Source organism: Ambystoma mexicanum, chromosome 6p (assembly GCF_040938575.1).
Source record: "Ambystoma mexicanum isolate Mex_15411 chromosome 6p, UKY_AmexF1_1, whole genome shotgun sequence".
In the NCBI taxonomy this organism is placed as follows: Eukaryota; Metazoa; Chordata; class Amphibia; order Caudata; family Ambystomatidae; genus Ambystoma; species Ambystoma mexicanum.
This window is the reverse complement of record NC_090935.1, coordinates 1,305,402,406-1,305,430,144: the sequence shown is the minus strand read 5'-3', so window position 1 is coordinate 1,305,430,144 and position 27,739 is coordinate 1,305,402,406. Positions and strand designations below refer to the sequence as shown.

Here is a 27,739-nt window from a genome sequence, read left to right as displayed (position 1 = left end):
CTGTAAGGACTATGACAATAGAGTGGTAAAATTGTAATGAGTAAGGTTTAACTTTTGTTGTATAGGTAGCTGCAGTTGTGATGGTTTAACGAAAGTGTGAATTTAGTTTGTGCTAGTGTTTTTGCATTAAATAATGCGAAACCATTGCGATTGTCCATACTGTAGAAGACAATTGCAGAACACCCCTCACAAAAAGCTCTTACTTTGAGTACATCCTCTGATCAGTGCACCCTATTTATTGCTTCACATCCTTTCTCTGAGCTTTTTATCCTCTCTTGATAAGGATGCACACAGCTTTTGAGCACACACGCGTCCACCTTACATGGGAAAAAGTTAAACATTACATTGATGTTTCGTTACTGTACTGCTAGATGAGAACCAGCGTTTTATATACTTGCATCTTTTATATTTTTTCTAGTGGTGCAAACTTCAGCACTTTACTGATGAATCTTGGACCTGAAAACTGTGCCACTTTGCTGCTATTTGTGCTGCTAGAAAACAAGATCCTGCTGCACTCACTAAGGCCAGCCGTCTTGACTGGAGTAGCTGAAGCTGTTGTTGCGGTGAGCTCTGTGTGACTTATGTTGCTGGACAGCAGATAATCCCTTGTAATATGTAGTTGTATGAAAAAGAAAACAAACTATTGCAAGGCAAATGGCCCATGTCTAATCCAGTATCAGTACACCAGTCTTCCAAGAAGACTCTTTTTTTGGCTGTTCAGTCATGCTGTTTGTTTGGTGTACTGTACTTTAGTTGCACTTGATCTTTGAGTCTTCCAGGATTTTCAAGTTTCTTATATTTTGAAACTACATGTTTATTTCTGAGTTCGCCTCTTGGGTTTTTAACTAATGTACCCTCCAGCCTACACTACCAGGTAATCTTATGTCAAGCCTTTATCATTCCTAACATATAAGACCATTATTAAATAGTGACCGGTACCAGCGCTATGCCATTCCTGTACATTAAGCAGAGAAGCTTAATGTTCCGATGACGGTAGCTCCCTATTTATCATTTTCATGCTTTTCCCCACAGTTGTTTTAGTATTTTCCCCATCAGGATGCACTGTACATAAATGTGTCCAATTTTCTTAGATACCATAGATCAATTACTTTTTATTTATTGTGAGCTTTTGCAATGGACTTGTTTTTTCACCATGCTTTTCTACCGTATGGATAGTTCTGTCACCAGCCAGTTCATTCTGACAGGGCTGTCCTACAAGTAGCTGCTGCCTAATTCTTTTTGTTTGAGTCGTAGGCTGTAAATGCTGACCCTGACTTGGTGCATGTTCTAGAACCCACTCAGAAGAGCGTGAGGGGACGGGGCAGTTCTCGCCCCTCAAGAGTTTCATTCAAGAAGTGACTCAGAATGTTGCTTTTTATAGCTCAGATTTTGTCTGAAAATAATGAATCCAAAAGCCATTCTCATTGCTCTGTAATTCCTCATGTGACTCTAGTTTCCCAAACTACTTTCTTGCACCAGCCCAGTTTTTTAGCATGTCATACTTTTCCCTAAAACCACCACTAGAAAAACCTTATTGCCCCCCGACTTGCCCATGTCAGTCATTTCCTTTAGTTTGGCCCTACGAGTTTAATTTCACTCAGTTTTGCTATTTGCCACACTCATTGTGCCAAAACAACCACACATTGCCCATAATGTGAAATGTGCATGGATTGTTTTCACAGGGAGGTTGAGATTGGGTGAGAAGTTGGAAAGTTGGAAAGGTGAAGTGTGGATTCCTCATAGTGCCCCATGAAGCTGGTTGCGCCATCCATCTGCCTGCAGGGGGCTGCCACATCTTTTTCATTAGAGCGGTTTCAAGTGAGAGCCATAGAAGAACTCGTACTTCTGTTTACTAGTGTTGGAAGAATGCAGACAGGGGTTTAAATTCCCTCCTGCACATCCCCTTCCTCCCATCCATCAACAGACATACATCCACACTGTAAATGCAACCTTTTCCTCCAGTCATGCAATACGTTTTTGTTGGACATCAATTGTTCGCAATACCTCACAAGACCTGCAACCCACTTTTACAGTCTTCTGTAGTCTGCCACTGTTTCAAAAGGAAATGTTATCTGGGTATTTCTTCTTTGTTTCTGCAGGCAAAGAAAAACAGCTTTGGGTAACATTGGTAAGACTGTGCATTTAAGCACCCCCTCTAACTCTGGCAAGTGACTGCTTTACATAGGGTAAGCAGTAGCAATTTCTTTGACCTATTGGATGCCAGACAGGTAATGCATAACAGCTTGGAGCAAATCACATACACTCCGATGGGTTGTATTTGGGCCCAGACCTTTGCTTCCAGGTCTGGTTAAAAGCATTAAACATGTGCTTCAAACTCAGGAGAGTATCCTCAAACACTGCTCCACCTTCGACCCCCACCTTCCACTGGCTGCCAATGTTGGGAACGTTTCTTTGTGATGCTTTCCTCCCACAGACTTCTATGGAACACCATCTCTTTTTTTGCTTTGTTTTGAACTCTGCCTGACTTTTTGGAGTTCGGTAAAACCTTCTGTTTTACTTCCCTTGCCTGCTTGTTCATTCTTATGGGGGAAACTGAGTAGTCCCCAAGACTGTCAGAACTGAGACTGGCTCGCTGTAAATTTGTGTTTTGCACGCATCAGCGTACAGTGAAGTGCTGTTAGGATACTTTGTATAATTTCCTCTTTTTTTATGTAATGGCTTTTTGGTTACATTGACAATGTGCATAAGACATGCTGGTGGCCTTATTGATGTTTTTACAACATTTTACAAGGGCTGCAAAAGGTGTCTATCACCCTAAGATATCTGTGCCACAAGGTTGTTCACTCGTGTTTTGCCCATATTGTTCTTTGGTCTTATTCCTGTCTTCTCAGGTCAGGAAATCCATTACATGGCAATCCTTTTCCCAAGGAAAGCTGTGGCTGTTACAGGGATGCTTACTGTGTGTGGCCAGAGGAAGATGCTGGGGGTGTCTACTCCCAATCCACATCTCTGGTGCCTGAATGTCTGTTGCTGGGCAGATGTTGTTGCCCAGTGGATATCCGCGATTGGATAGCTAGTGCCAGTTTGAATGGTGCAGATTCTTACCATTTCTGGGCTTGCGTATGCGCGCAGCCCAAATCTTGGATAAAAGGAGGGCTCCTGCAACTATTCCTCAGATCGCTGTTGGAGCAAAGTCCCCCACGTGCAACAACATCCTGCTGACAATCCGAAGACTACCTTTGCAGGTGACCAGAATCGACACCAGTGCTTCCTCTGTGAAGCTGTGCTCCTTTGCCTGATCTTATGTCCCTCATCAATCCTTTGACCCCGGGACCAGTGCGAACAACCAGTCTCAACCCCTGCTTAAGGATCCTTGCCTACTGAACCTTAGGGAGTGTCTCTGGACCAATAGGTGGATGGACTAGCTCTCTCCTGGGCTACCTCGTTTCAGTCGGTACCATTTCGAATACATACTTGCAGGATCTTCTGTTTATGGAACAAGACTCCTGCTCCTGCATTTTCAGACATTTTGCATGAACTGAGGCTGTGCTGGGCCTGCTTTTGTGTTTATCCCCTGAAGGTCGCATGTCAACACCTCACCGTAGTGACTCCCATTGCAACACTCCTTCAATTCTGTGAGGTGTCCGGACGTGGTCTGTCCTGCAGAAGTCTTCCTCTTTCCGCATTTGTGTTTTGTACTGGAAGGTGTCTGGAACAAATTCCTGTGCGTCACGACAGACCTAATCTAACCCTTAATGCTGAAAGTAACCTCTGTACCATCAACCCGTGGACCAAGCACAGGAGGGTGTGTCCCCTATGGATTCTGAGCACCAGAAACGGTCTTTAGAAGAATCTCAGGCAGGGGGGGTTACTTAACATACCTGTTCCTTTCCCCTCTGTTCTTCAGAGATACATAGGGATAAAGTCTTAGTGTTCAAGATCTTTTGAGACCTTTTGGAGTTGTCCTTCTCAGGAGAAGTACCAACCATTAGTGTCATCAGGAATACAGAAGTCTACCAAGGGACTTTTTTTCTGGAAGCTACTCCACTAAATCCAAATCAAGATATTGAATGTAGAAATCTTACCACACCATCTTTACAAGAGAACTTGAAGGCAGACATGACTGAGGCATGGACAGTACTCATTTTGAGTTCAGAACTTTGGCCTCAACCATGTGGTTTCTGGACAGTGGCTGGAGCAGTGACCGTCTAACTCCGGCTGGCGGAAGGCCACATCTATCCATACCTTGATGGCGGTTAATTAGAGCCTATGATTAGAATGTGATCTTTCCTTGGCTCTGTTCGCCAAGTGTAAGAAATTTACTCTAATTCCATTCTTTTTATTTTTTATACCTTTAATTTAATTGGCAATTTAGAGAGTACAACAGAGAGTTTGATATCATACAGACGGTGTACAAACGTAGCTATTCACAGTATCATCCAGAACTAGCTTGCCCACAACATTTGAGTTAACTGGCCTCAACCTTGTAGCGTCAGTTATGCGTTACAGATTATTCATGTCTTGATCACTAGATGTAATTCGGGCTGAATAAGAGCAGTATTCTGCCCAGATGTCACAGGGTCTAGCTGTGTTGGGGAGGGTGTTTTACATACTGATCTTCATTTTCTTGAGCCCAGGTCAGTGCAAGTACCCATTCCTTCTCTCTTGGGGGAGGGGGGGAGGAGGGCAGGTGTTCTTCCATTTCAGCAGGATGCTGCTTTTGGCAATCATGCACCCCATATTCACAAATGCACGGTGTCTGTTACTCTGAATATCAGCCCACATCCCAAACAGTGCTCCGGGTGGATTCTTTTCCAGCAGGGAGCCCACCATCCTGGATAAGGTGTCTAGAATTTTGTCCCAGAACTCTTAACTAAGGACACTGCCAGAACATGTGTTGGTGATCTGCTGTTGTATGCTGCCACGTGGGGCAACAGTGCTCCGTAGGATGGGACATCGCGGAGAGCCTGGCAGTAACCTAGTATAACCTATGTAGAAATTTAAATTGCAAGAACTTAAACCTAAAATTTAAGGACCCCTTCCTGGTATGAATGCACATATGTAGCCATTGGGCATCTGTGAGATCTATACCCAGTTCCAACGAGCGCGCGCTCGTTAGGCGGGAGGAACCATCTTGTCCAGTGTCATTTTGTAGAGAGGATGTGTCTAAGTCCCCCAAGTTGGCTAAGTACACCAGATTAGGTGGTTAGGAGGGTTCGCAGGGGTACTCCGGCCATCTAGTCGACACTGCTGAACGGATCCTGTAGTATTGAAACCGCTCCCCTCCAGTTGCCCCATGTCCAGGCTTCCAGGTCTCGGGGGTAATGAATTTCCCGCCTGGAAATGGGTCTACTAATGCCCTACAGCCCAATCCCTCCCACCGCACTTGGATTGCTCTATCCCTCAATGGTATTATGTCTGGGAACTTCCACAGTGGGAGCCATCGGTAGTATGGGTGATCGGCCCCTATAAGGGTGAATCTTGAACGCCACACTCAGCGTGGAGGCAACCGGTCATATGGGCAGTCATCTTTATATTGTCGGTCAAGTAGTAGTGTCTTGGGGTCCGTGCATACTACTGATAGTGTTTCTAACTTGACATGGGGTGGGGGTTGCTCCACAATGTACCAGAATGAGGCGAATTGAACTTGAGAAGCTATTCAGTACAGTTCCAAGTTGGGCGCTGAGAACCCTCCTTTCTCATATGGAAGAGTCGGACTGCTCTGGAATGCCACAAGAATTGCGCAAGGAATACATGCAACTTGACAAAGTAAGGTTTCCCAGGCCATATCGGGGCGTTAAAGATGTATAGCAACTTGGGTAGTAGCGTCATTTTAATTAAAGAGAGTTTGGCGACGGTAGTGAGTGGAAGGGTTTTCCACCTATTAATTCTATTTTGCACATAAGACCTGACTGCGTCGGGTTTGTCATGCAGTAATGAGGTGTGTGTTCTAGACACCGCCACCCCCAGATATTTTATGTGGTCAGGGGACCAACGAAGAGGGAAGTGTCCTGGTACTCGTGAGTGTTATCTGTAAGCAGAAATATTTCAGATTTGGAAAAATGAATTGTGAAACCGGAAAATGCACTGTTTAATGTCCAGTAGAATGGGATCCAGGTTAGTGTGTGGGTCTCTGACATATAACACATCTTCAGCAGATAGGGATATTATCTCCGGAGGGCCAGCCAAACAAATGCTGCAATATCTATGGTGCTCTCTGTTCAAGTTTGCCATGGGGTCGATGGCCAGAGCGAAGAGAATAGGGGGTGAGGGGGCAACCCTGTCGGATGCCTCTTCCCAGCTAAAACTGCTTGGATATGCAAGAGTTAACTAGCACTCTGGCCAATGGTTGTGTATACAATCATTTAATATACTGCATCATGGTCGGACCTAGCCCCATCTTTCCCAGTGCCACCAATAAGAATTCCCACAACACCACATCAAAGGCTTTTTGAGCGTCAATAGTTACTGCCACAGCCTTTGCCATGGGGTCTATCCTGGCCATAACGCTGAATAGCAGTCTAATATTTAACAATGTAGATCTTCTGGGAATGAATCCGGCTTGATCGGGATAGACCAGGTGTGGCATCAGAGTGAGTAGATGATTAGCAAGGACCTTGGCTTGGATTTGGTATCGCAATTCATTGGAGATGAGGGCCTATAGGAGCTGCCTTGATCGCTAGGCTTGTCTGGTTTAAGGAGTACCGTGATCACAGCTTCCCGTAGCGACTCAGGAAGCAGTGAGTTGCAAAGAGGTTCCTCCCATACACCAAGGAGAATGGGGGCCACTACAGCCGCATATTCTCAATAGAACTCTGAAGTGAGGCCATCAGGGCCTGGAGCCTTCCCCTTGGGTAAATTGGCAATGATCACCATAATTTCTTCACGTGTGACTGGACTATCGAGTTTCTCCCTGGTCTGAGCGTTAAGGCGGGATAATGGAATATCCTCTAGCAGTTTATTTATGGCCTGCTCACCCCAGGGCTCTTCTGCGGTATATAGAGTACTGTAAAATTTGCGGAAACCCCCTACCACTTCCGTGTCTGACCACTTAGTGCTGCCCTTTTCATCCAGAAGTGAGTCCACTTGGGAGCGTCCCCTCTGCCTGAACTAGTCTCTACAATGTTCTCCCCGGTCTATCTCCCTCTCCGTACCTCCTGGTCAGCTCTGGGCGGGAGAAGTAACCAACTTCCCTCGTAGCATGTGCTTTGAATGTTTCCAGTTCATTGCGTATTTGTAATAACACCTGGGGAATCAGGGGACCAGGAATATTCTGTTTCGAGTCTCTTAAGGGCGTTTTCTGATTTCTCTAGATCCCTCCTTATGCTTTTAAGAACCCCGGCCTCCCTTGATATCGCCGTCCCCCTGATATAGACTGCAGTTGACGGGAGCTCTGGGTTGGTGTCTAGTTGCTGAATTTGTTCTGTCGATCATGTGCTCTAGGATCAAATTCATGTCTCCCCCTAACTCCCATATCAGGGGTATTCCGCAGTACCCAGACATAAGCCAAGGTTGAAGAACTGAGTCAATGTTGGTACAATGTGTTTACAATTATCAGTTCAGTACCTTCTAGTATACAGTGGATCACCACATACCTCCCTTCAATAATGTACTTTTTCCACCAAAAATGTGTCTACGTATCATGACCTCTAGACTGAGAGGAGTAGGAGGGTGAAATGCCTGTTTCCCCCGCCTCCCCACATAGGGGCCAAATTGCGGCATGTACTTTATCTGGCATGGGTGTCTTATAGCAGTAGCTCATTTGCCCTATGTCTATGTATGTTTTAGTAAAATCCCCCAGGCTGCGGATGTTCCAGCTTGGTATTTTTAGCCGTTGTGCCATATCCCGTCTATTCACACAAGTTGTACGTAGTGTGCACTATTAGGCCAGTATGCTATGGAATGCTGCACCAAACTCTGTTGCCAATCTTTTAAAAGTTCTCACCCAACAATTCCCTAGAGGTGCGCAACCGGCGCACAAACCGTTTACGGGCCACACCTTTGCTGTCGTGCCCTGACCCCCCTCCCCCTCCCACATTGCCTCCCTCAACCATGCAGTGCATCTGCCCCACCCAACCCTCCACCAACTAACCCTCCCGCTCCAACTGGACTCGGGGCACATATAACCCTTAATTCCCACAAAGCAACTGCAATGGGGTTTGCTGTTGCCTCTTGGCTGTAAACATTGTATTTGGGATTTACCATCCGTCATATATAGAGTAAAGAGGCGGCCGCTACATAGTGTACACTACTATCAACTCATGCGGAGCCTGGGATCCATGATCATGTGATTAGGCAGTACAAACTATTAGGCGTATTCTCTTCCGCAGGATCGACAAATGGATTATCCAAGGGGATCTGTGCTTCAATAAACTTGACAGCTTCACTCGGGACTGTGAAAAAGTAAAGCTTGCCCCGGAACTGGAGCTTTAGTCGTGCTGGGAACAGAATAGCGTATTGAATGTTCTGCTCTTGAAGCATCTTCTTTACCCCTATACATTGTTGGCTCTCCTGTTTTACAATGATGGAAATTTCATGTAAAATAGAGGTGATTTGGGATCCTAGTCTCAGTTCTTTCGGGCCAACCGAAGCAGATGTCTGTCATGATAGCCCAGTAATTTCACGATTATGAGCCTAGGACGTCACCAGGTTTGGGGCTGGGGGCCTGAGCATGGTGGGCCCGCTCCATGTCAAAGGGGGATAGTTCTGGGCGCCCTAGTAGATCTTTGAGCAGGTTCTCAACACCCAGTTTCACGCTTCTGGTAAGGTCATCATCAGGGACCCCGACTATTCAGACTTTGTACATTTGGGAACAGGATTCGAGGTAGTCACATTATTTTTTGACATATTTCATGTCTCTGGTGAGAGTAGCCACGGTGCCTTGAAGTGCATGCGAGTTTTCCTCAGTGGCTCCTATTCTGGTTTCCTCCTCATTAGTCCGATCTCCCTCATGGGCCAGTTGGGATCTCATGGATGCTACATTTGTGGTGATCTCATCGAGCTTCATGTGCACAGCAGTAAATCCTTTCGCCATAGCGTCCATCATGCTTGTCAGATCAGGAGTAGGGGATGGACCAGGGGCTGGTATGGGTTGGCTCCAACTGAGACTGACATGATTGACCCTGTTCGCCCAAGGTAGCTGTCCTCGAGAATGTATCCATGGCGCCAGGCTTTTCCCCCCGCCCGATCCTTTAGTCATGGTGAGTTACCGGGGTCCTGTACTGGGGATCTGGCAGCCAGTATGAGCGAGCCCAAAGTCAGACTGTAGGTTGGGGTTAACCAGTTCTTCACCCTCACAGGTATGGTGTCATTGGGTGATCAGTGGGGTATCTGTGGGGGCCAGAGGCAGATAACTGACACGTGGTTTACCCCAGTTGTATCTTCTGGCTTCTCACCATATGGCATAGGCGTTCGCATCTAGGGGGGATGCACCAGGGGCACCAAACGTGTATCACGCTCCGGCTATCAGGACGCTGAAGTTTGATGTGGTAGGAATGCAATTCTGCCCCAGGGTCCCGTGACTGGGTAGGGTAAGCGTTCAACGTTCCTCCCAATACGGGCATAACAGTGCCAGGGTCAGATCGCCATGTTCAAGTGCCAGGAATGTTTGTTAGTCTAGGGGGGAGTCCCCTTAGCCACTGGTCGTTAATATGGTGCAGTGGGACGCTGGTATTTCCGGGGTGGGGGAACTCCAAGCGAGGTTCCCCTGCCACAGAAGCCTTCATAGCCCTATTGATGCCAGCCGGTATGAGGCCCGGGCTCAGGGGCCAGCTATAGTCGTCGGGCAGACCCAAGGATAAATGTAGTGTAATTGGGGAGGGGTGGATTTCCTCACCTCTGCCTGTGGATATGCTGGTCTTGCCACAATCCTCTGCGACCAAAATGCTCACTGCCCACGGCCTGGACCCGCTGCTGCAAGTTTGGATTTCTCCACCCTTCAGACCCAGTCCCCGCTGCAGGCCTGGACTACCTCACTTCGAGGATTTAGCAGGAGTCCAGCCGTGTGCTCCAACTTTCAGCGCCGATACGCCGAGGTCCAGAGGATGGGCAAACAGGCCCCCAACAGTCCCCCCGATCAGGGGCGGGGAGAGGATGTTGCCCGGCGAGGGGGGTGGGAGGGGCGGTTTTCAGGTGCAGTCCACCAGCAATAATGGTGAGAAGCCGCAGGGTCATTTACAGCCACATACACAGAGCGGTACACAGAGCGGATCCAGCGTAGTACAGGCCTTCCTGTGTGTGACATCTGCTCCATACTTATACCTGTCGCAAACTGCATCTAGTTGTGTCTCGGAAACTCAGTCTGCCAGTGGCCCATGCCACGCACCGGACCTGCCCAGGGTTTTATTAGCTTTATTGTGCAGACGTAGTGCGATGCAAGTACGGATCTTGCCACCTCTTTATCAAGATATCCGCGCTGTGATGCAGAGCTTTCGAGCTAGGCAGCCATTCCTCTTGGCTGCTCAACAGCGCCCCCCTCTAATTCTATTTTAATGAACCAGCAAATGATCTCCTGTGGACAAAGTGAAAATACAAGTGCCCCACACCCCCGAACCCCACACCAGTACGGTATATTCATACTCTGTCATGTTTTAGGATAAATCTCTCAGGAACTGTCATGGCCTTGATCTACATGTAGATGGGGGCATAAGCTGTTTTATTTTTTTTTGTTTTTATTTCTAGATCATTTCAGAAATCATAGAATGTGCCAGTGCTAATGCTATTTTATCGAATGGGCCTTGATTAAGGGGTCTGCAACCTGTGGCTCGCCAGGTCTTTTAGACTAGGCCTCCCATGATCCCTCACCATCGTGTATGCTGGTTGGGCCTGCGCACACCAGGCCTAGATCTTGGCATGATATGGTTTTCTCAGCATGTGTAATTTAAATATTTGTAGAATCCCTCATGTCTGAATGGGATTCCTCTTGCAGGTCTGTGAAAAACATAAGCATCCCAGATATCCTAGAGCTCACGTAAAATGTCTGCTTCTAGCTGACGATATCTTCCAATGCAATTACATTGGATAAAATTGACCCTTGCTACAGGGAAGTTGTTCTGGATACTTGCCCATTCCATCCAATAATTGTAATAGCCCTATGCCAAATGGATAAGACAGGTGGTTTGCGGCAGATGCTTTAATACCCCACCACTGTACAGATGAGGCATCACGCCCTCATTGCCTTTCCAGTTTTTGTTTTAAAGTATCACTTTTATTGGTGTTTAAACAGAACAAATCAAAGACTTCTACTGTTCTCCCCACCACGGAAGCCTCACGAAGGGTCACAAACTTTGTGTGCACTAGCAGGGGTGGAAGGTACAGCAAACATTCAGATTTAAATTACAATTAAGCAGCAAGATAGACCTAAAAAAATGTAAAAACATTTTAAAATGAAACCACTGGTCCTAGAGTAAAACGGTGCTGGGTCCTCGTGGAGCCTACTCAATGTGTCATTGTACTCTTCTAGTCATTATTAGTTTGGATTCCTAGATCAAAGGACAACCAAAGTTCATGGCAATCGTGCACACAGCATATTTCACATAGACAACAATTGTAACAGGTGAAGCTGAGATGCCGAGGGCAGCGGGCCCAACTGACTCCTAGAATTGTATGCAATCCTGAAAAAGATTCTACAGTCTTTCTGGTCTGGGAATTGCAACCCTATTTATATAAGCGTGTCTCTCATGATGAGACAGCTGTGATATGAAATACTCCCAGATCTGTGTTTTTGGTTGGTCTTTCTTCGGGCCACTCATGCCATGTCTATATTGTACTCAAACAGCATGGAGGCCGGCCTCCTGTTTGGGGGAATTGCCACGGATACATTTGGTCTTATCAATAACTTTTTTTTTTTAAACAAATCTTTTTATTAGACGTTTCAACCATATAACAAATGACATTACCATTTGGCCCAGACAGAGAAGGGCCCATATAGCAAGTATCGTATAATATGCTGAATGAAGTCATGTCTCTTCCCACCCCCTCTCGCTACCCACCCCCACATATGAAATTGCCCACCCAAATATGTATGCAAATGTCCTTATAGCCTTTATAAAATGTTAATACCAAAGGCAGAAGCGATACAATCATCATGACCAGACCCGGAGACAGTATACTCAAAATCATTCTTGCTTGGAGAGCCTCCACCCCTCTCACCTCACCCCCCGCATCGCTGTCATTGTTGTCCCAGCCTAAGTGTCACTCGAGGGTGAGCAGCCCCTCATAATTCGGGGGGAACACATCCCTCCCCATGCACCCTCCTCCCCCACTAGTGAATCAGTAATAGGTCTCCATTAATTTTCCAAAGCGATCTGCCAGCTCAGGCTTAGCTTGGCGTCATTGTGGACTGAGCATTCCAATGAGCATATCTTAGTTTAGGGGGACAGCCAGGCCTGCTTGGTGGGCACCGTGTCCACCTTCCAGTGGAGGTTAAGGAGTTAATGGGCCACAAAAAGCAGGGTGTGGACAAGCTTCCTGTCAGAGTCGACATGTGACCCTGTGAGCACGTGTGATATGTGAGAGAGCTAGCTCCTGGCTACCTTGCACTGGTATATTGAAAAGGACGAGTATCCACGCATTATAGTTAAGTACGGTGCAAATGTATTTAGGTGAAGATATTTAGTCTTGGTATTGGTCAGGCGACACGTGTTTCGACCTCTAGGGTCTTAATCAAGGCTGATATTTAAAATGCACATATCAATCAATTAATTAAGGAGAGGACCAACACAATGTCCAAGCAAACATTACGAACACCGAAGGTTAAGAAACAAAGCAAAGATGCAACTATCAGATTTGTGACAAGATTCAATGTGGACAGCCATGAAGTACAAAAAATCTTGAAAAGACATTGGTCACTACTTCTGATGGACAAAGACATTAGAACTAAACTTACGCTATACCCTAGCTTTTCATTCAGTAGGGCATCAAACTTGCGCAATATCCTAAGTCTTTTATGGCTCAAAAAAAGATTGTAGCAACAGATTGGCTCAGCGCAGGAACCCCTAAGGCTTTAACGAGTGTGGGAGATGCTTGATGTGTATATATGACCACTACCAAGACTTAAATGTCTTCACCTAAATAAATTTGCAGCGTACCTTACTAATGTGTGGATACTCATCCTTAATATACCAGTGCTAGGTAGCCAGGATCTCTCTCTCGCTCTATACCCAGAAGGTGTGGGCGTCGTCTCCAACAACCTGTGACCTTGCAGTAAACAATCAGAGCACCGGATACCAGAGCGCAGCGCAGGAGTGTTCACAGCCTAGGGCCCACCAATTTTTGATGTGTGATAAGTGAGCGCACCATTGCCCTATATGCCGCGTACTTCAGACAGACCCATAGGATTTGACCCATTGTGGCCAGCCCTCTACAGTAGCGCCAGCATGAAGACGTCCGAGTAAGGCCCATTCTAAACAGTTTGCTGGGCGTGTAACACAGCCTTTGGACCACCTTGTATTGTATGTCCCTGTTACAGGCGTTGGGTGACATCTCAGGGGTGGTATCGGAAAAGACTCCTATATCTTCCCCACTGACTTGGGTGTCCAAGTCGCTGGATTATTGCGAAGCAAGAGCGTGGTTGCGTTTTGGTATTATTGGGGATGCATATAGTGTAGAATGATCTCAAGCGTGGGTGGTTAGTCATATTTTGTTCTAAATCTTTCTCCATCTGTGGTTTTGGCGCAGTGTGTGTGTGCTCGGTTGTGTGCGGCTGGATCAACACCAGTAGTGTGGGGAGCACAGCCAGTCAGACCCCTGCAGATGGAGTACCGTTTGGCTTCTTGAAACCCAAGGGGGACTCCCTCGTCAAAAAGGTCCTTGCGCTGATCTGTGGCCAGAGGGTATTTTGATGGGCATGCAGAATATGGTCCAAGCCAATCCCCAAGATGGCTGGTACGCTGATCCATGCCGGCACATCTCTCACGTCAGTGCCCAGTAATGTCCTCATTCTATGCCACTGGACCAATGTTGGGCCTAACACAGGGTGTGAGCTGATTGCTTTGGGTAGTTTAGTCAGCAGGATGGCAAGAACTTCGGGGAGTGTAGGATTTCATCTGGGCTATTTCCATAGTCCTCCAGCTTGAGAAGTCTGCCGCATCGAGCCACAGTTTGGCCCAACACACTTGCGCAGCTAGTTAATACGTCCGCCACACCGGCACAGTTTGCCCCCCCATCTCCTTTGTTGGCTAGCGGGACGTCAAGCTGCATCCGTGCCTTTTCCCCTCCCTAAATTAATTTAGTTAGATGAGAACCTAGATCCATGTACATTTGGGGCGCTGGAGCACAGGGCAGCATCATCGCCAAGCAAATAGTTTTGGAAGTGAATTCCTTTTAAAGGCGTTGATTTGACCTATATGGGAGAGTGGCAGCTTACTCCATTTGACCAGGTCAGTTGTGATCTTTTGGAGGGTAGAGGGGTAACTCGGCTCTGTGATTGCATCCAGCAAGGGGCTGATGTACACCCCAAGATATTTTATAGAGCGTAGCTGGTGGCGGAACGGGCCAATTCCGCCAGCGCCCCAGGGGATATCGGTCCTAAGCGGTAGGATCTCAGACTCCAACCAATTAACCTTGTATCTGGTCATGAGGCCAACGTTGAGAAGTAGCTGCTGCAGCCAACGGAGTGATGTTGCATAACCATAACCACTCATGTAGATCAGCAGGTCATCGGCATACAGTGATACCCGATGCCCCCCACCCTTGCAGAATCCTTGACTACCCAGGATCGGTACATAGTTTCTCTGCAAGAGGCTCAATGGAGAGCGTGTACAGAAGAGGGGAGAGTGGGCACCACCCCTGCCTGGTGCCTGAGTAGAATTGGAGTTGAAGTACCCTTTTAGTTGTCACAGAGGCTGCAGGGTCCTGGTATAGTAGCCTAATTAGCTTGAGGAACACCAGGGGAAACCATATGTGGCTAGCACCCGAAACATAAAGTCCCATCAGACTTTCTTGAATGCTTTTTCAGCGTCGATAGTCGGAATGACTTTCCCCTGATCCCCTTTCCCGGCTACACATTGTCCGCCGAGTGTCGACCCTGTATGAACCTGGTCTGATCCCATTGTATCGGCCTCAGCAGAACCTTCTTGACTCTCTGCACCAGACATTTAGCTAGGATCTTGGCATATGCATTGATCAAGGAGATCGGTTGATGGGAACTGCAGTCCTCAGAGTTTCAACCCTTTTTATGGCAAAATTACGATGTTGGCCAGGAGCATTGACTGTGGTAGCCGGCCCTTGGCTTGTGCCTCTGTGATCAGTTTCGAACTGTGGGGCCAGGTGATCATTCAGCCATTCATATATATCTATGGGCAATCCGTCCGGACACCTTTCCCCCGCTAAGACTGAGCTATTAGCCCGAGCTATTTCATCAGCAGTGATCTGATGATCCGGGTCAGCCGTCTTGAGCCTTTGCAGGTGGACCCCGGCAAGGAATTTGTCAATCTGATGTGACGGTAGCGGTTCCCGCTCAGCATAAAGCTTGTTGTAGAATTCTGCAAACCGATTATTTATTTTTTTTAATTTCTTTTTCTTTTAACAACAACAAAACACATAACATACAACCATAACATAAATGGCTTATTGTCACTTTGTACGGATCTTGCCCTTCCGCTGTAGTTTCATAGTTTCCCTAACGACCTTGTTAGTTCAGTCCGGACCTCCTGTTGGGTCGAACACCAGGTCTGGTACGCATAATGTTCTATTCTTGGGCTTCCTGCTTGGCCTTTCTATTTCGTCTATGGACCCTCTGTTTCCCAGGGCTCTTCGGAGTTTCCCTCCTCCGGGTGGCCAAAGAGGTCTTGTATTAGTGTGTTCCATGCAGTCAACTTGTGCGCAGTTTCACCTTCCCCTCTTATCACTGCTCTCGTCCACACCACTGTATCTGCCTGCGTCCACTTCTGAAGGTCTGACCACCATGCTTCTACGCGCGGACCCTCCCTTGACTTCCATGTCATTGCTATCCTCCTCTTGGCCAGTATACTTATTAAATCTTTCATCTTCGCCAGGTGCGATTCGTGTTTACCCCCTCTCGAGAAGAGGCCCAGTAGGTACTTTTCGGGGTATTCCGCCTGGGTTTGAAGTCTGCTTCTTGCTATCTTAAGTCTGATCCCGTCCCAGAACTCTTGTATCACTGGGCAGGACCAGAACATGTGCACCATGTCCGCTTCTTCCGACGAGCAGCGGGGGCACCTGCTCTGGCCTCCCATCTGGACTTTATTCGTCTTTTTGGGTGTGAGATACGCTCTGTGCATTACATATAGCTGCGCCTGCCTAAATCTTGCATTTCTGGATACCTATTTTTGGTATCGTAGGGCCCTGGTCTATTCTTGGTCGCTGAGGGGTCTCCCCAACTCCTCCTCCCAACTCTGCCTGGTGTTGCTCCTATGGGTTTTTAACTTTCAGTAGTTGTTCATATAACCTGGAGGTTGTGTGCGTTCCCTCCGCAATGTCATACCATACGTCTAATGTTGTCTCTTCATCCTGGTCTTCCCAATTTGGCCATCTTCTCGTAATGTTTCTCAGCATGCCGTTATATAGGATGAATTGACCCACATGTATTTCATATTCCTCTACCATTTCATGGAAGTCCGCCCACCTTCCCTCCCTTCTCAGGTCTCCAATTTGTGCTACACCTTTAGCCTCACAATGTGCTCGATATGTTGCTAGTGTATTTGTGTTCCTTCCCAGGAGGCCCGCTAGAGGGATTTGTGCCGACTGCAGATCTTTTACCCCTTGGAGATTCCACTCTCTTTTCCATAAATCCACTGCAATGTTGATCATGTTCGGCAGGGTTCTGAGCCGGGGTCTGTCGAGCCATAGTATTTCCCTTAGATAATATTGTTTCAGTGCTGTCTGGAAAATGTGTGTGCCTATTGTTTCGTCTTCCCCCACCCATTTTACTGCAAATTGCAGCTGCCCTGCTAAGTAGTACCTCTCGAAGTCCGGTAGTCTGATACCCCCTTCTTCGTAGTCCTTCTACAAGGTCCTTATTGCGATCCTATTTTTCCCCCCACACCCCTGTAGGAATGAACGCGTTATCGTGTTTAGTGAAAAAGGCCCTGGGTATGCTGTATGGGATGTTCGTGAGGAAGTATAATGGGCGGGGCAGCACCACTGCAAACCGATCATTTATAACACGCTCTCCAGTAAGGGGCGCCCCATTGCCGTCTCATACACTTACTATGCTTTGCGTGGCCTGTCTGGCACAGAGAGTGAGAGCCATCAAGTGGAGGGGGCGGTCCCTGTACCGGTAGAAAGTCTGCAACCAACTATTTTTGGGCCAGTTGGTTAGCAGTATGTGTCAGTTCGGCCCAAAGTTTGATGAGATGAGCATAAGTTTGGGGATCACAGGTGCGCTTGTGTTGCCTCTTGATCTGCGCAAAGTCGGTGCTTAGCCGAGTCTCACGCACCTGCCATACTTTCAACGTATGGGCCCATCTGGAGATGCACTGCCCTCTGAGGAAAGCTTTGAAAGTATCTCAGCAGGCCGCAGAAGGGTACTCCAGGGTCAGATTGAGTCGAGCCCTCTATGTCCACCTCCAAATGCTCCAGGAAGTCGGGATATGCCTTTTTCCTTGGATTAAGGCGCCACCCGATCTATTACACAGAGCCCCCCGGAGTGCGATGCGGAGAAGCACTGGCATCCAATACTACTGTTGATACGATCTCTCTTTTGTGCACTAAAGATAATAAGGTAGCAGGAACCAACCAAAAATCTAGCCTGGAGCATGACCCATGAGGATTCAAGAAGTAGGTATTGTCCTGCTGGTGCCGGTGAATAGCGCGCCATGCTTCGGCCAACCCCAGGTCAGCTATTAGAGCTTGGAGAAAAGCTTGCTTGCGAGGGTTAGGGCTCTGTGCCAGCTGTATGCCTTGGTGATCTAGTGCCAGTTCAATTATCCCGTTCCAAGTCACCTTCCCCTCCCCCCCGAATAAAGGTGAGGTTTCCCAAGAGGTGTGCACAGCTTGAAAACATGCGAGGGGGGAAAAATGGAAGGGGTGTCCGCAGTGGCTGCATACACATTTAGGAATGACCCTGGGTGATGTGTAATGTGGCCATGGAGCAGGATGTACCTCCTCGCCATGTCTGATCGAATGGATAGTGTGGAACGGGATGCACTCATGTATGAGGATCGATGCCCCTCTTTCCTTGATACAGGGAGTGTGCAACCACCCCCACCCACTCACGACAGCTTGCTGACTCAACCCTATCAAGGTGCGTCTCCTGCAAGAACACCACATGGCTCTGCAGGTCCTGCAGATGGTTAAGTAGGCACCTTCGCTTTGAGCGTCAGAGCCCCTGCACAATAAGAGTCAACAGTCTTAGGTCATATGCCATAGCGCTCTTGACTTGAGTAGTCCAGCACTCCTGGCGTACGCACCATGAAATTCTGCCCGTCGAAAGCTGGACGCATATGCATAAATCAATTCCCCAACATTTTAACCCAAAAACCAAACAATAGCAACATAGTACAAACATTGGGATGTATGAACAGAATCCCAATCATCTGATGCCCCCATTTCAACCTCCGCCACCACGTCGGGTCCCTTCTCCCCAGCAGACCCAGACACGGGTATGGGTATGCCACGATGGATGATGACGAGGAGATCGTCACGGCGAACGGTGAATTTCCACATTTGGATGGTCCACAAAGGGTGTCCCCACCAGATCAGGGGCGATCGTTCCACTCCATGATCTCCAGAGCCTCCGAGCTATTCCGGCTGATGCCCGAAGAAACTCAAAGGAGGGCTTCTTGTACCAGAGGTGCGAGGCTAAGAGGAAGACTATAGTGGCAGTGCCCCTTCTGGACAATATTTGGGAAGAGGGCCTGGCCCTCATGAAGAACCCTTGCACGGCCCCAGTGAAACAGGATAGGCTGGAGAAGAAATATAGGGTGCAGGAATGCCGCACACAATTGCCTAAGGTCGGAGCCATAGCCGTATTCGGTGGTATCGGGCACTGCGAGGAAACTGGACGCCATGGGGAAGGAGATTTACACAGCAGTGTCCACTATCAAGGCGGCTGTCAGGGTTCCTCACAATTCACATATAAAACGCTTAACCGGGGGTCTAGGAGAGTCAGGCTGTCGATTGCTGGGTTTGGAAATAGAAGGGGGGAGTTATTCTTGGGGTCAGTGGAAAGCTGGGTGGTTTGTTTTATTATACAGTGTTTTTTCCTTAACTCTCTTTGCAGGAAACCTCTAGCATTTAGCACCAAATCCATCCCTGTCAATCTCAAAGAAGCTTGGGTCACGCCCCTACTCAAAAAACCCAAGTTGGATCCCACCAACTACAGATCCATAACCACGGTACCCTTCCTCCTCAAAAAAATTGCCAAAATCGCAAATTCCCAAATCCAAGCTCATCTAGAAAATAACCACCTGCTAGGAGATAGACAATCTGGTTTTCGTCCCAGACATCCTTAATAGATCTCATAAATCAGATGGACTCCATTAGAGACGCAGGGAAATTGGGTATCCTCCTCCTACTCAACCTATCTGCCGCATTTGATTTGGTGGACCATGACAGTCTATGCTCAGTACTATCTAACAACTTCCAACTCTACTGAGGCAACCACTTGGGTCAAATCATTCTTATCTGAACGTACCTCAAGAGTAGCCATTGGCGAGGAGGCAGCCAACCCTATATCGTACCAATAGGAGTACCTCAATGCTCCTGCCTCTCTCCCGCTTTATGCAATGCTTACATTAAACTCCTTTTTTCCAGCACTAGATGCCATGGGAGTAATCTACACAAACTTTGCGGATGATACTCGGATCCTCATCCCAATCACAGGCAATCTGGAACGAGACACGGCCAATATAAATAAAATCTACTCCCTCATCCAAAACAGGATGGCAATAAACAGCCTATCCCTCAATGGAGAAAAAAACGAGATCCTTATAATAGGTTCTCCAGCGCGACTAAAAAGGCTGCACCCTGATTATTCCTCTATTAACATAGACGGTACTTCCATTCCAATCTCTCAACAGGTTAAAACATTAGGAGTGTACTTAGACTCAAACCTGAATATGAATAAACATATCAACGCGCTCGCATCCTCTACTGCTTATATGGCCAAACTTGTTGCCCTTAGTAGACAATTCCTCACCCCCCAAAACTGTATTATCCTAGCAAGGGCCCTAATACTTTCAAAGTTAACTACTGCAACATTCTAAAATTAGGAACCACCATGAAGAACATAGATAAACTACAACTCCTGCAAAACAAAGCCCTTAGAGCAGCTCTGGGGATACAAAAAGTGACCACATTTCACAGACTAGGAGAGGTGTGCACTGGCTACCTATCCAAGCCAGAATTATTCATAAAGCCCTTACCATTACTCACAAATGTATTGCACAAGAAGCGCCCATCTACCACAACCAATGTATTTCCCGTAAAATCCCTTCTGGGTCACTAAGATCCAGCGCTTGTTCTCAGCTACTCATCCCCTGATACAATCTAGAGCAGGGGGAGCGAGCTTTCCTGTTGCAGCATCCAAAATCTGGAATTCGCTCCCACAGTACATCAGCAACTAACCATCCCATCCACGATTTAAGAAATTGATAAAAACCTGGCAGTTCAACAAGTTCTAAACAGCCAACACTCAAACATATTCTATGCCTAATGAGCATCACTGTTTGTTCTCCTTGTAACGCTTTGTTCTAATTCTATTACGCTCAATGTTATTTTTGAAGTAAGCTGACTTTCTATTGCCATCGATTCTTGTAACCCGTTCTACCCATGTAACCAGATAAGTGACACTGTATTCCTGTAACCTAGGCCGTGATACCTTTGGGTTTGGGCATATAACAAATGCAATAAATAAAAGTGTCAGTGAAAAGAAGCCAAGCCAGCAGCAATGTTTTGAGAGCCAAGTGAATTTATGTCAGAACTAGAAAAAACTGTTTAGAAAGCAACAGTTAAATGTTACATGTTTGCAGTTCTGGTCCAGTTAATGACTGCTGTGTAGTGTGAACATTGAAAGGATAGTCCTTGATTGTATCTACTGAATATTTAATGAACTACAATGAAAAAAATCTTTTAAATGTGAAAGGAAGCTTTTATCCAGTGTTTAACTAACAGTAGCACGTGGGCGAGTGGTAGCGCGGGTACTAATATATTATTTTAGCGCATTTCAGGTTGGCAGCGTAAACATGCGTTGCGCTTTGAAAAGTTTCCTTGTGAGTCAGCGCGAGGAAGTAATTGCGCGAATCACACTAGAGTAAAGGATCGGAGTGCGTGGAGAGTGTGACGTCTTGCACTCTATAATGTCTTTGTTATTGACAAGTCAGTCATATCTGAAACAATGAACGAAACGAGGCAACGCGCTTCAAGAAAACAAAGCCACGTCAGTTACATTCAGCAAGGCACAGCAGAGAAACGGTCAGTTCTTTTCTTTTGAATCGCCCAAGGCAGTGCAGCTTAATGCAAAGATTGTAAGTAGTAAAACGATGAGCATTAAAAGTGATCTTTATAAGTTAAGAACTTCCATAAATATTCTTAGCATGCTCAGGAAATGTAAATAGTTGTGAGAATTTAATTGAAAAAGAAAATACAAGTTGAAATCCAGTGTTTTCCAAGGCAAAGTGTTCCTATGAAAGAAATACAGCAATTTATTTAAAGTTCTACTAGTGCCTATTAGCAACAAGGCATAGGCAGCAGGTATTGAAAGGGGTTTTTAAGGGAATTCGTTATGATTGTAAGTGAAATAGAATAAATAGTTAATGCTATACTGTGTTCATTTTTAGTTCATCCTATCTTTTGTTCATTCCAAGGAGGTTCCAGGAGACGAGGGCAATTGAGACCTGTTTTTATTTTATCCACTTACCCTTTCACCTTGAGTTTGCCAGCCTGGCAGTTGTAATTAAGATTGTCTGGCTTGCAGGCTTTGGGGTCTGGTGTGCTATCATCACTCCTGCAGGAATGAAGAGCTGGGACCTGACAGCGGCCAAAGCACTCGCGATCCTGGCCAGGTACGACAGGGAGTTGTGGTAAAGGCTGGGGCCAATTCTGGAGTTCCTCCCCGACGATAAGAAGATGGAGGCAGTCGCTCTCTTCCGGGAAGTGGAAGTGGTGTCCGATCACGCCATCACAGTGGCATTGGACATCGCCGACACTGGGGTTCCGGCAAATGGGGAACGATGTCTGCCTTCGGCACGGCTGGATGAATGCCACCAATTTCCGTCCGGTGGGCCAAGCAAAGGTGCTCGACATTCCCTTCAGAGAGAATCTGTGTGGGAAGGTCGTCGACGAGTCCCTCCAGTCCATCAAAACGGATATGGAGATGGCCCGTTCTCTGGGCACTCTCCCCAAGTACTGCTCATCCTTTCGCACCTCGAGGGGAAAGTCAAGCAGGTCTTCAAATGGTTTCGCCACATTTTACCGACAACTTTCCAGATCCACAATGCAAGAAGCCTACAGAGGTCGTTCCAAGGTCTACTGTAGCAGAGGACAGCGTCGCCATCACCCGCTGGACGCCGGCGTCGAAACAAGCCTGAACCGACTGAGATGTCGGGCCCCCACATGTGCACCCCGGTGGGAGGCCTGCTGACTGTCAGCGAGTGTAGAAAGATCACCACCAACAAATGGGTGCTGGACGCTCTCGCCAAGGACACATCATGGAGTTTCAACGCAGGTGTCTGGGGATCACTTCAGTTTACCAGTCAGGAGCAGCACATCCCTCTGCTTCTGGAAGAGGTACGGGCCATGCTGCGAAAAGGGGCGATAGAGCTAGTTCCCCAATGACTGCAGGGCTACGGATTCTATTCCAGATAATTTCTGGTCAGAAAGAAGAGTGGGGGCTGGAGGCCCATCCTAGACCTGCGACTTCTGAACAAATAGCTAATGTCCCAAAAGTTCAAGATGGTCCCGTTACAACACGTACTCTGCCAACTAGAAAAAGGTGACTTCTTGACGTCGTTGGACCTGGAGGACACCTAATTCCACATCCCCATTCACAAGAAACATCAGAAGTTTCTACGTTTCATGGTGCAGGGACAGCACTACCAGGTAAAGGCTCTACCTTGCGGCTTGAAGTCGGACCCCAGAGTGTTCACGAAATGCCTGGCACCAGTGGTGGCCCATCTACGTCTACAAGGCATACATGTATATCCGTACCTGGACGACTGGCTGATTTGCGCCCGCTCCCAGCAGCTGGCTGACGGACACACAGAGATCACTGTTCGACTTCTGCCACATCTGGGATTCTGTCAACTATCCAAAGTCCTGCTTAACGCCATCACAGATCGCGCTGTTCGCAGCTGCCAGACTCAGTACAGTGTCTTGCCTGGCGTCCCCCTCGGAGGAGAGGATAGCAGCCTTTCAAAGTACAGTGCAACGGCTGTCGTCGACAAAGACGACCACGGTGCAGGCCATCAAGTCATTACTCAGCATGATGTCCTGCATCTACCTTGTCCGTCTCTGCAGGTTGCAGATGCAACCTCTACAGGAATTCCTGGATGCCCACTGGATACAGATGTCCGGAGGCTTTACAGACAAGATCTCTCGCAACAACAAGTTCAGTTGGGCGATAGGAGGCTGGGGCGTCCACTCCAACATCGCCCAACACATGGGGATTTCAAACCCCCCCCCCCATACCAGGAGACTGTCACCACGACGCCTCCCTGGAAGGCTGGGGAGCACACCGGACGTCTACACGCCAGAGGACGGTGGCTGCCGGAAGAGAAGGAACTTCATAGGAACATACTGGACCTAGGGGAAGTGTTCTGGGCCTTCAAGTCGTTCCTACCGTCTCTGGAAGGCAAGTTAGTGAGTATCTTCACGGACAACACCACCACCATGTTCTACATCAGGAAGCAGGGGGCACTCAATCCCTGGTGTGCTCCAAAAAAATGCAGGACTTGCGGTACTGGGCCGTCGGACAGGGGATGTTCCTCGTCCCTCTCCACCTGGGGGGAGTGAAGAACACCATTGCATACTCCCTCAGCAGGGAACTGCGCTTCTGACAAGAGTGGGAGCTTTGTCAGGTTCAGGTGGACCGCCTATTCGTCAAATGGGGCAGTCCCCAGATCTATTTGTTTGTGACGGCAGCAAATTCCAAATGCCAGAGGTTTGCCAGCAGATTCCACCAACCGAGGAGCATGGGGGATGCGTTGTCCTTTCTGTGGAAGGGCTGTTCCTGTAAACATTCCCTCTGTTCCCACTCAACACTCTCAGACAGTGTCCATGCAAGAAGATATTCATTGCCCTGGCATGGCCGAGGCAGATTTGGTATTCAGACCTGCTCAGTTTGTGTCTCCTCCGGTCAAGGTGCCAGTGGTCCTGGATCTTCTCACCAGAGGCGCAATCCTCATCAAGACCCAGGATCGTTCAACCTGAGCGCTTGGCTCCTGCAGCTTTAGAGTTTGGAGGATATGATATGAGTTGCCTGCGGACTGCAGGGAGATTCTCGCCAAGGCCAGGGCATTGTTGACATTGTAGTGCTACAGTCACAAGTGGAAGCGTTTCGGTACGTGGTGCCGGTCTCGGAAGATTACTCCTTTTAGGTCACGGCTCTGCAGATGATTCTATACTTGCTATCCTTGGCCAGGGCCAGACTGGTGCATGCCGCTATTAAGATACATCTAGCGACTATCTCCCGCTACACCAGGTCTCCAGGAAGATCTTCGCTTTGGTCCCACCAACTCGTCAAGGAATTTTTCAAAGGACTTTTTTGATTTTCCCCGCTGATGAAGGCTCCTGCCCCGGCGTGGGAACTCAATGTGGTTCTGACGAGGCTCATTGGGGGGTGGGGGGGGGCTTTCGAGCCTATGCGTCAGGCCCCTCTCAGGTTCCTCACGTGGAAAAACGGCTTTCCTTGTGGCCATCACCTCTGCCAGAAGGGTAGGTGAGATCAGGCCCTAACCTGCAAGTACCCATACCTGACTTTCAACAAATAGAGGGTGGTGTTGCATACCCACCCCTCTTTCATGCTGAAAGTCCCATCGGAATTCCACCTCAACGAGCCTTTGGTGTTATTTTTTACTCTTGCGTCCCGTCCCCTTCCCTCCATACTGCATGGGCGTCCCTTCCTAGGGACTGGAGACGGAACCTTTTTCACCAGAAAAACCCTTATTCACCTTTAAATTTAGAGGCGCGCGGGATGCAGCCTTGGGAGAATGCGCTACCCTGACTCCGCCCACTGGCACCAAACTCCAGTCCCATTTTCCGTGTCGACGAGAACGGGCCAATTTCACCAGTTCTCCTGGATTTGGCTTCGGCCATGTAATACAACGCACTCTTTCCCCGGATTCTTCTTCTATCTTTGTCTTTTTGCTTGTCAAACAGGTACTCTGTCCTCCCCGGCGCATGTCGACTTCAGCAGCTGTCCAGCCTACGAGGGGCTCTTCCATACATCCGCCCCCACGCTCTTTGCCTCCGCTGCCTTGGCCCAGAAGCAGGCAGATTTAGAAAGAGGCTGTTGCAGTAGTCCAGCCTAGAGCGAACCAGAGCTCTAGAGATAGTGAGCTTCTGGGGGAAGGAGAGGAAAGGAAGACTACCTCTGAGGAGGTGCAGTTGGTAGTTTGACTTCTTAGAGACGTCAGAGATGTGAGGGAGAAAAGGAGTTTGTGGAGTCGAAGATGACCCTGAGGTTCTTGGCCTCACAGGTGGGAGAAGGAAGATGGCCGGCCAGAGAGTGACAGGAAAGGAGGGTGCAGGTGCACCGATGAGGACAATCTCCATCTTACTGGAATTAAGGCAGAGATTGTTGGCGGCACACCACTCCTGTATAGCAGACGGTGATGCTAGAAATGTATTGGAGGGACAGGGCCTCCATGTGCTTGTCCTGTACTTTTCATGGGTGTTCTGTTATTTTTCGCACAGGAGTCCATGTGGGACTCCTGGCAGTGCAGCTCTTCCTCTTTTTGGTTTGGTGAACAGACCCTTGGTATACCCTTATGGCACCCATGTGTGGGGGTACAACCCTGTACCCCTAGTGTATGTTTTGGGGCACCTATGTGTGACCCACAGAGCAGGTTATTGGTTGGTGGCAGCTCCATGATGAATTTCACATGTGCCCCGAGTATCCTCCATTTTGTGATACCCAGGCCCTGCCATTGGAATCAGTTGATTCCTGATAGGAGACAAGTTGGCCCCTCTGGCCTCTTGCTTTCTAGTGCCTGTTAACTAGTTTTCCCAAAGTCCTAGGAAGCCCCAACTCTGTCCCTTCCCCTGACTGGCTGTCGGGTGGAATTTCCATTCATGGTATTGTGGGGAAATCCAGGCCAGGCGGGCTGGAGCCTTCCCAGTGACTGTATGTTGTGGGTACACCCTTGGGGTGGGACCTGGGTGAATAGTGTGTCACCAACATGCACTTCATGCTATGAATGTCTGGTTTCTGGTATGTAACACAAAGACCCAGGGGATTGAATGAGAGACCAAACAGTATATCTGGGGACCTCTCACTGATGGACATCGTTCAGAAGCTGAAGTCGAAACTTGATGCTTACTCTGGAAGCCGAGCCAGAAGAAGGTGAACCGCTGTTCCCTTCACAATCTGAAAGCTGCTGTGCCTTCAAGAACCTGATCCAAGAGAGGACCTGCTAGGGGACCTCTTCCCAAGCTACGAGGGACCATCGTGCACCAGCTGATCTTTCCCAAAGCTCCCTGGAAGTCAAACCCTCGAAAGGCTGCCGGCCGGAGAAGGGGACCGCCGAGGAATCTGAAGAGTAGTGCCTGGACATCTGTCCACCGTCGCGCCCAGGGTTCGGAGGACAGCCATAACCGCTGGAGGCCCATCGAAGCTGTGTTGCCCAGAAGCGAGGACAGCTTGACGCCGTGCTGTTGACGACCGGAGCCGCACCACCCCATTGCCTAATACACTTTGAATCAAGGACTCCCTTGTTCATCCCAGTCAACTGCTTTCGTCCTGCCGGAGAAAGTCAAGGTTGTTGACGACTGAGGAGAATCCTCCGGTGGGTTTCCTGCCACCCGAAGACCTCAAAGATGCCTATGAAGATCCGGAAGCCAGCGTGGTAGAGTCCTGTTCGCTGACGCCGATGACCCAACGCCCTTGCTGGACCAAAGTGCTTACTTGAGTCTATGCAGCAACAAACTATCGTTGTCTAGGTGCACCGCACGCCTCATCTTCGCAGGACGTCCACGACCAATCGTCGACGACCACTGCCAGGACTGAAGCTGCTGCCTCAACGCCTTTGTTGACCTTTTTTTGAGGGATCGCGACCATCTGTGGCTCCTGCCTTAAAGGGAGTTTTCCGAGAAGGATCTGTGTATGACCCTATGTCAAACTCTGCTAGACCAGGTACATTGGAGTGGTAGAACTGTTATAGAAGGAAATAAGACGCTTATAAACAATATATGGACTGGGCTTGTATTATATCTTTATTTTTCAGGTTGCCCAGGTGGGGGGATCCTCATACAGAACTGTGCCTAGTGGTAGGGGCCCAGTATTCTGCCAATTGTTTAACCAACTTGTTTTCCTCCTAAGTCTATTGTTGGTTCACTTTATTAATGTATTTGTATGTCATTTTAACTGTCTACAGTTGATGCATTTTAATGGAATCAAAGAAGTACTATTGGTACCTCATAGAGACTGTATATATTTATCTTTTTAGAATTGCCTGAGCACAAAGTGTTATTGTTTGTGTACATAATCAAATCCTTATTTATATAAATAACTGTGTTTTCACTGACATAGTGTGTGGACATTCCTTTGTGGGTGCTTGGGGACTACACTGCACTTAGGAACCAGCCTGCATCACCTCCTGAGAGCTTAAGCCTTGGTTGCTGTCCAAAGCTACTGAATAGAGATTCTTGGTTGGGGTGC

At 48.0% G+C, this 27,739-nt stretch overlaps 1 protein-coding gene across 4 annotated transcripts in view; it reads left to right on the top strand.

Moving 5' to 3' along the window:
* DENND4C (DENN domain containing 4C) overlaps nt 1-27,739 on the top strand; it is a 2,555,958-nt gene that overhangs the window by 806,399 nt on the left and 1,721,820 nt on the right. For all 4 annotated transcript variants that reach the window (XM_069625964.1, XM_069625963.1, XM_069625962.1 and 1 more), the window contains exon 9: nt 419-563. In XM_069625964.1, coding sequence (XP_069482065.1) covers nt 419-563 — 145 coding nt within the window. The remainder of the gene's footprint in view (nt 1-418; nt 564-27,739) is intronic.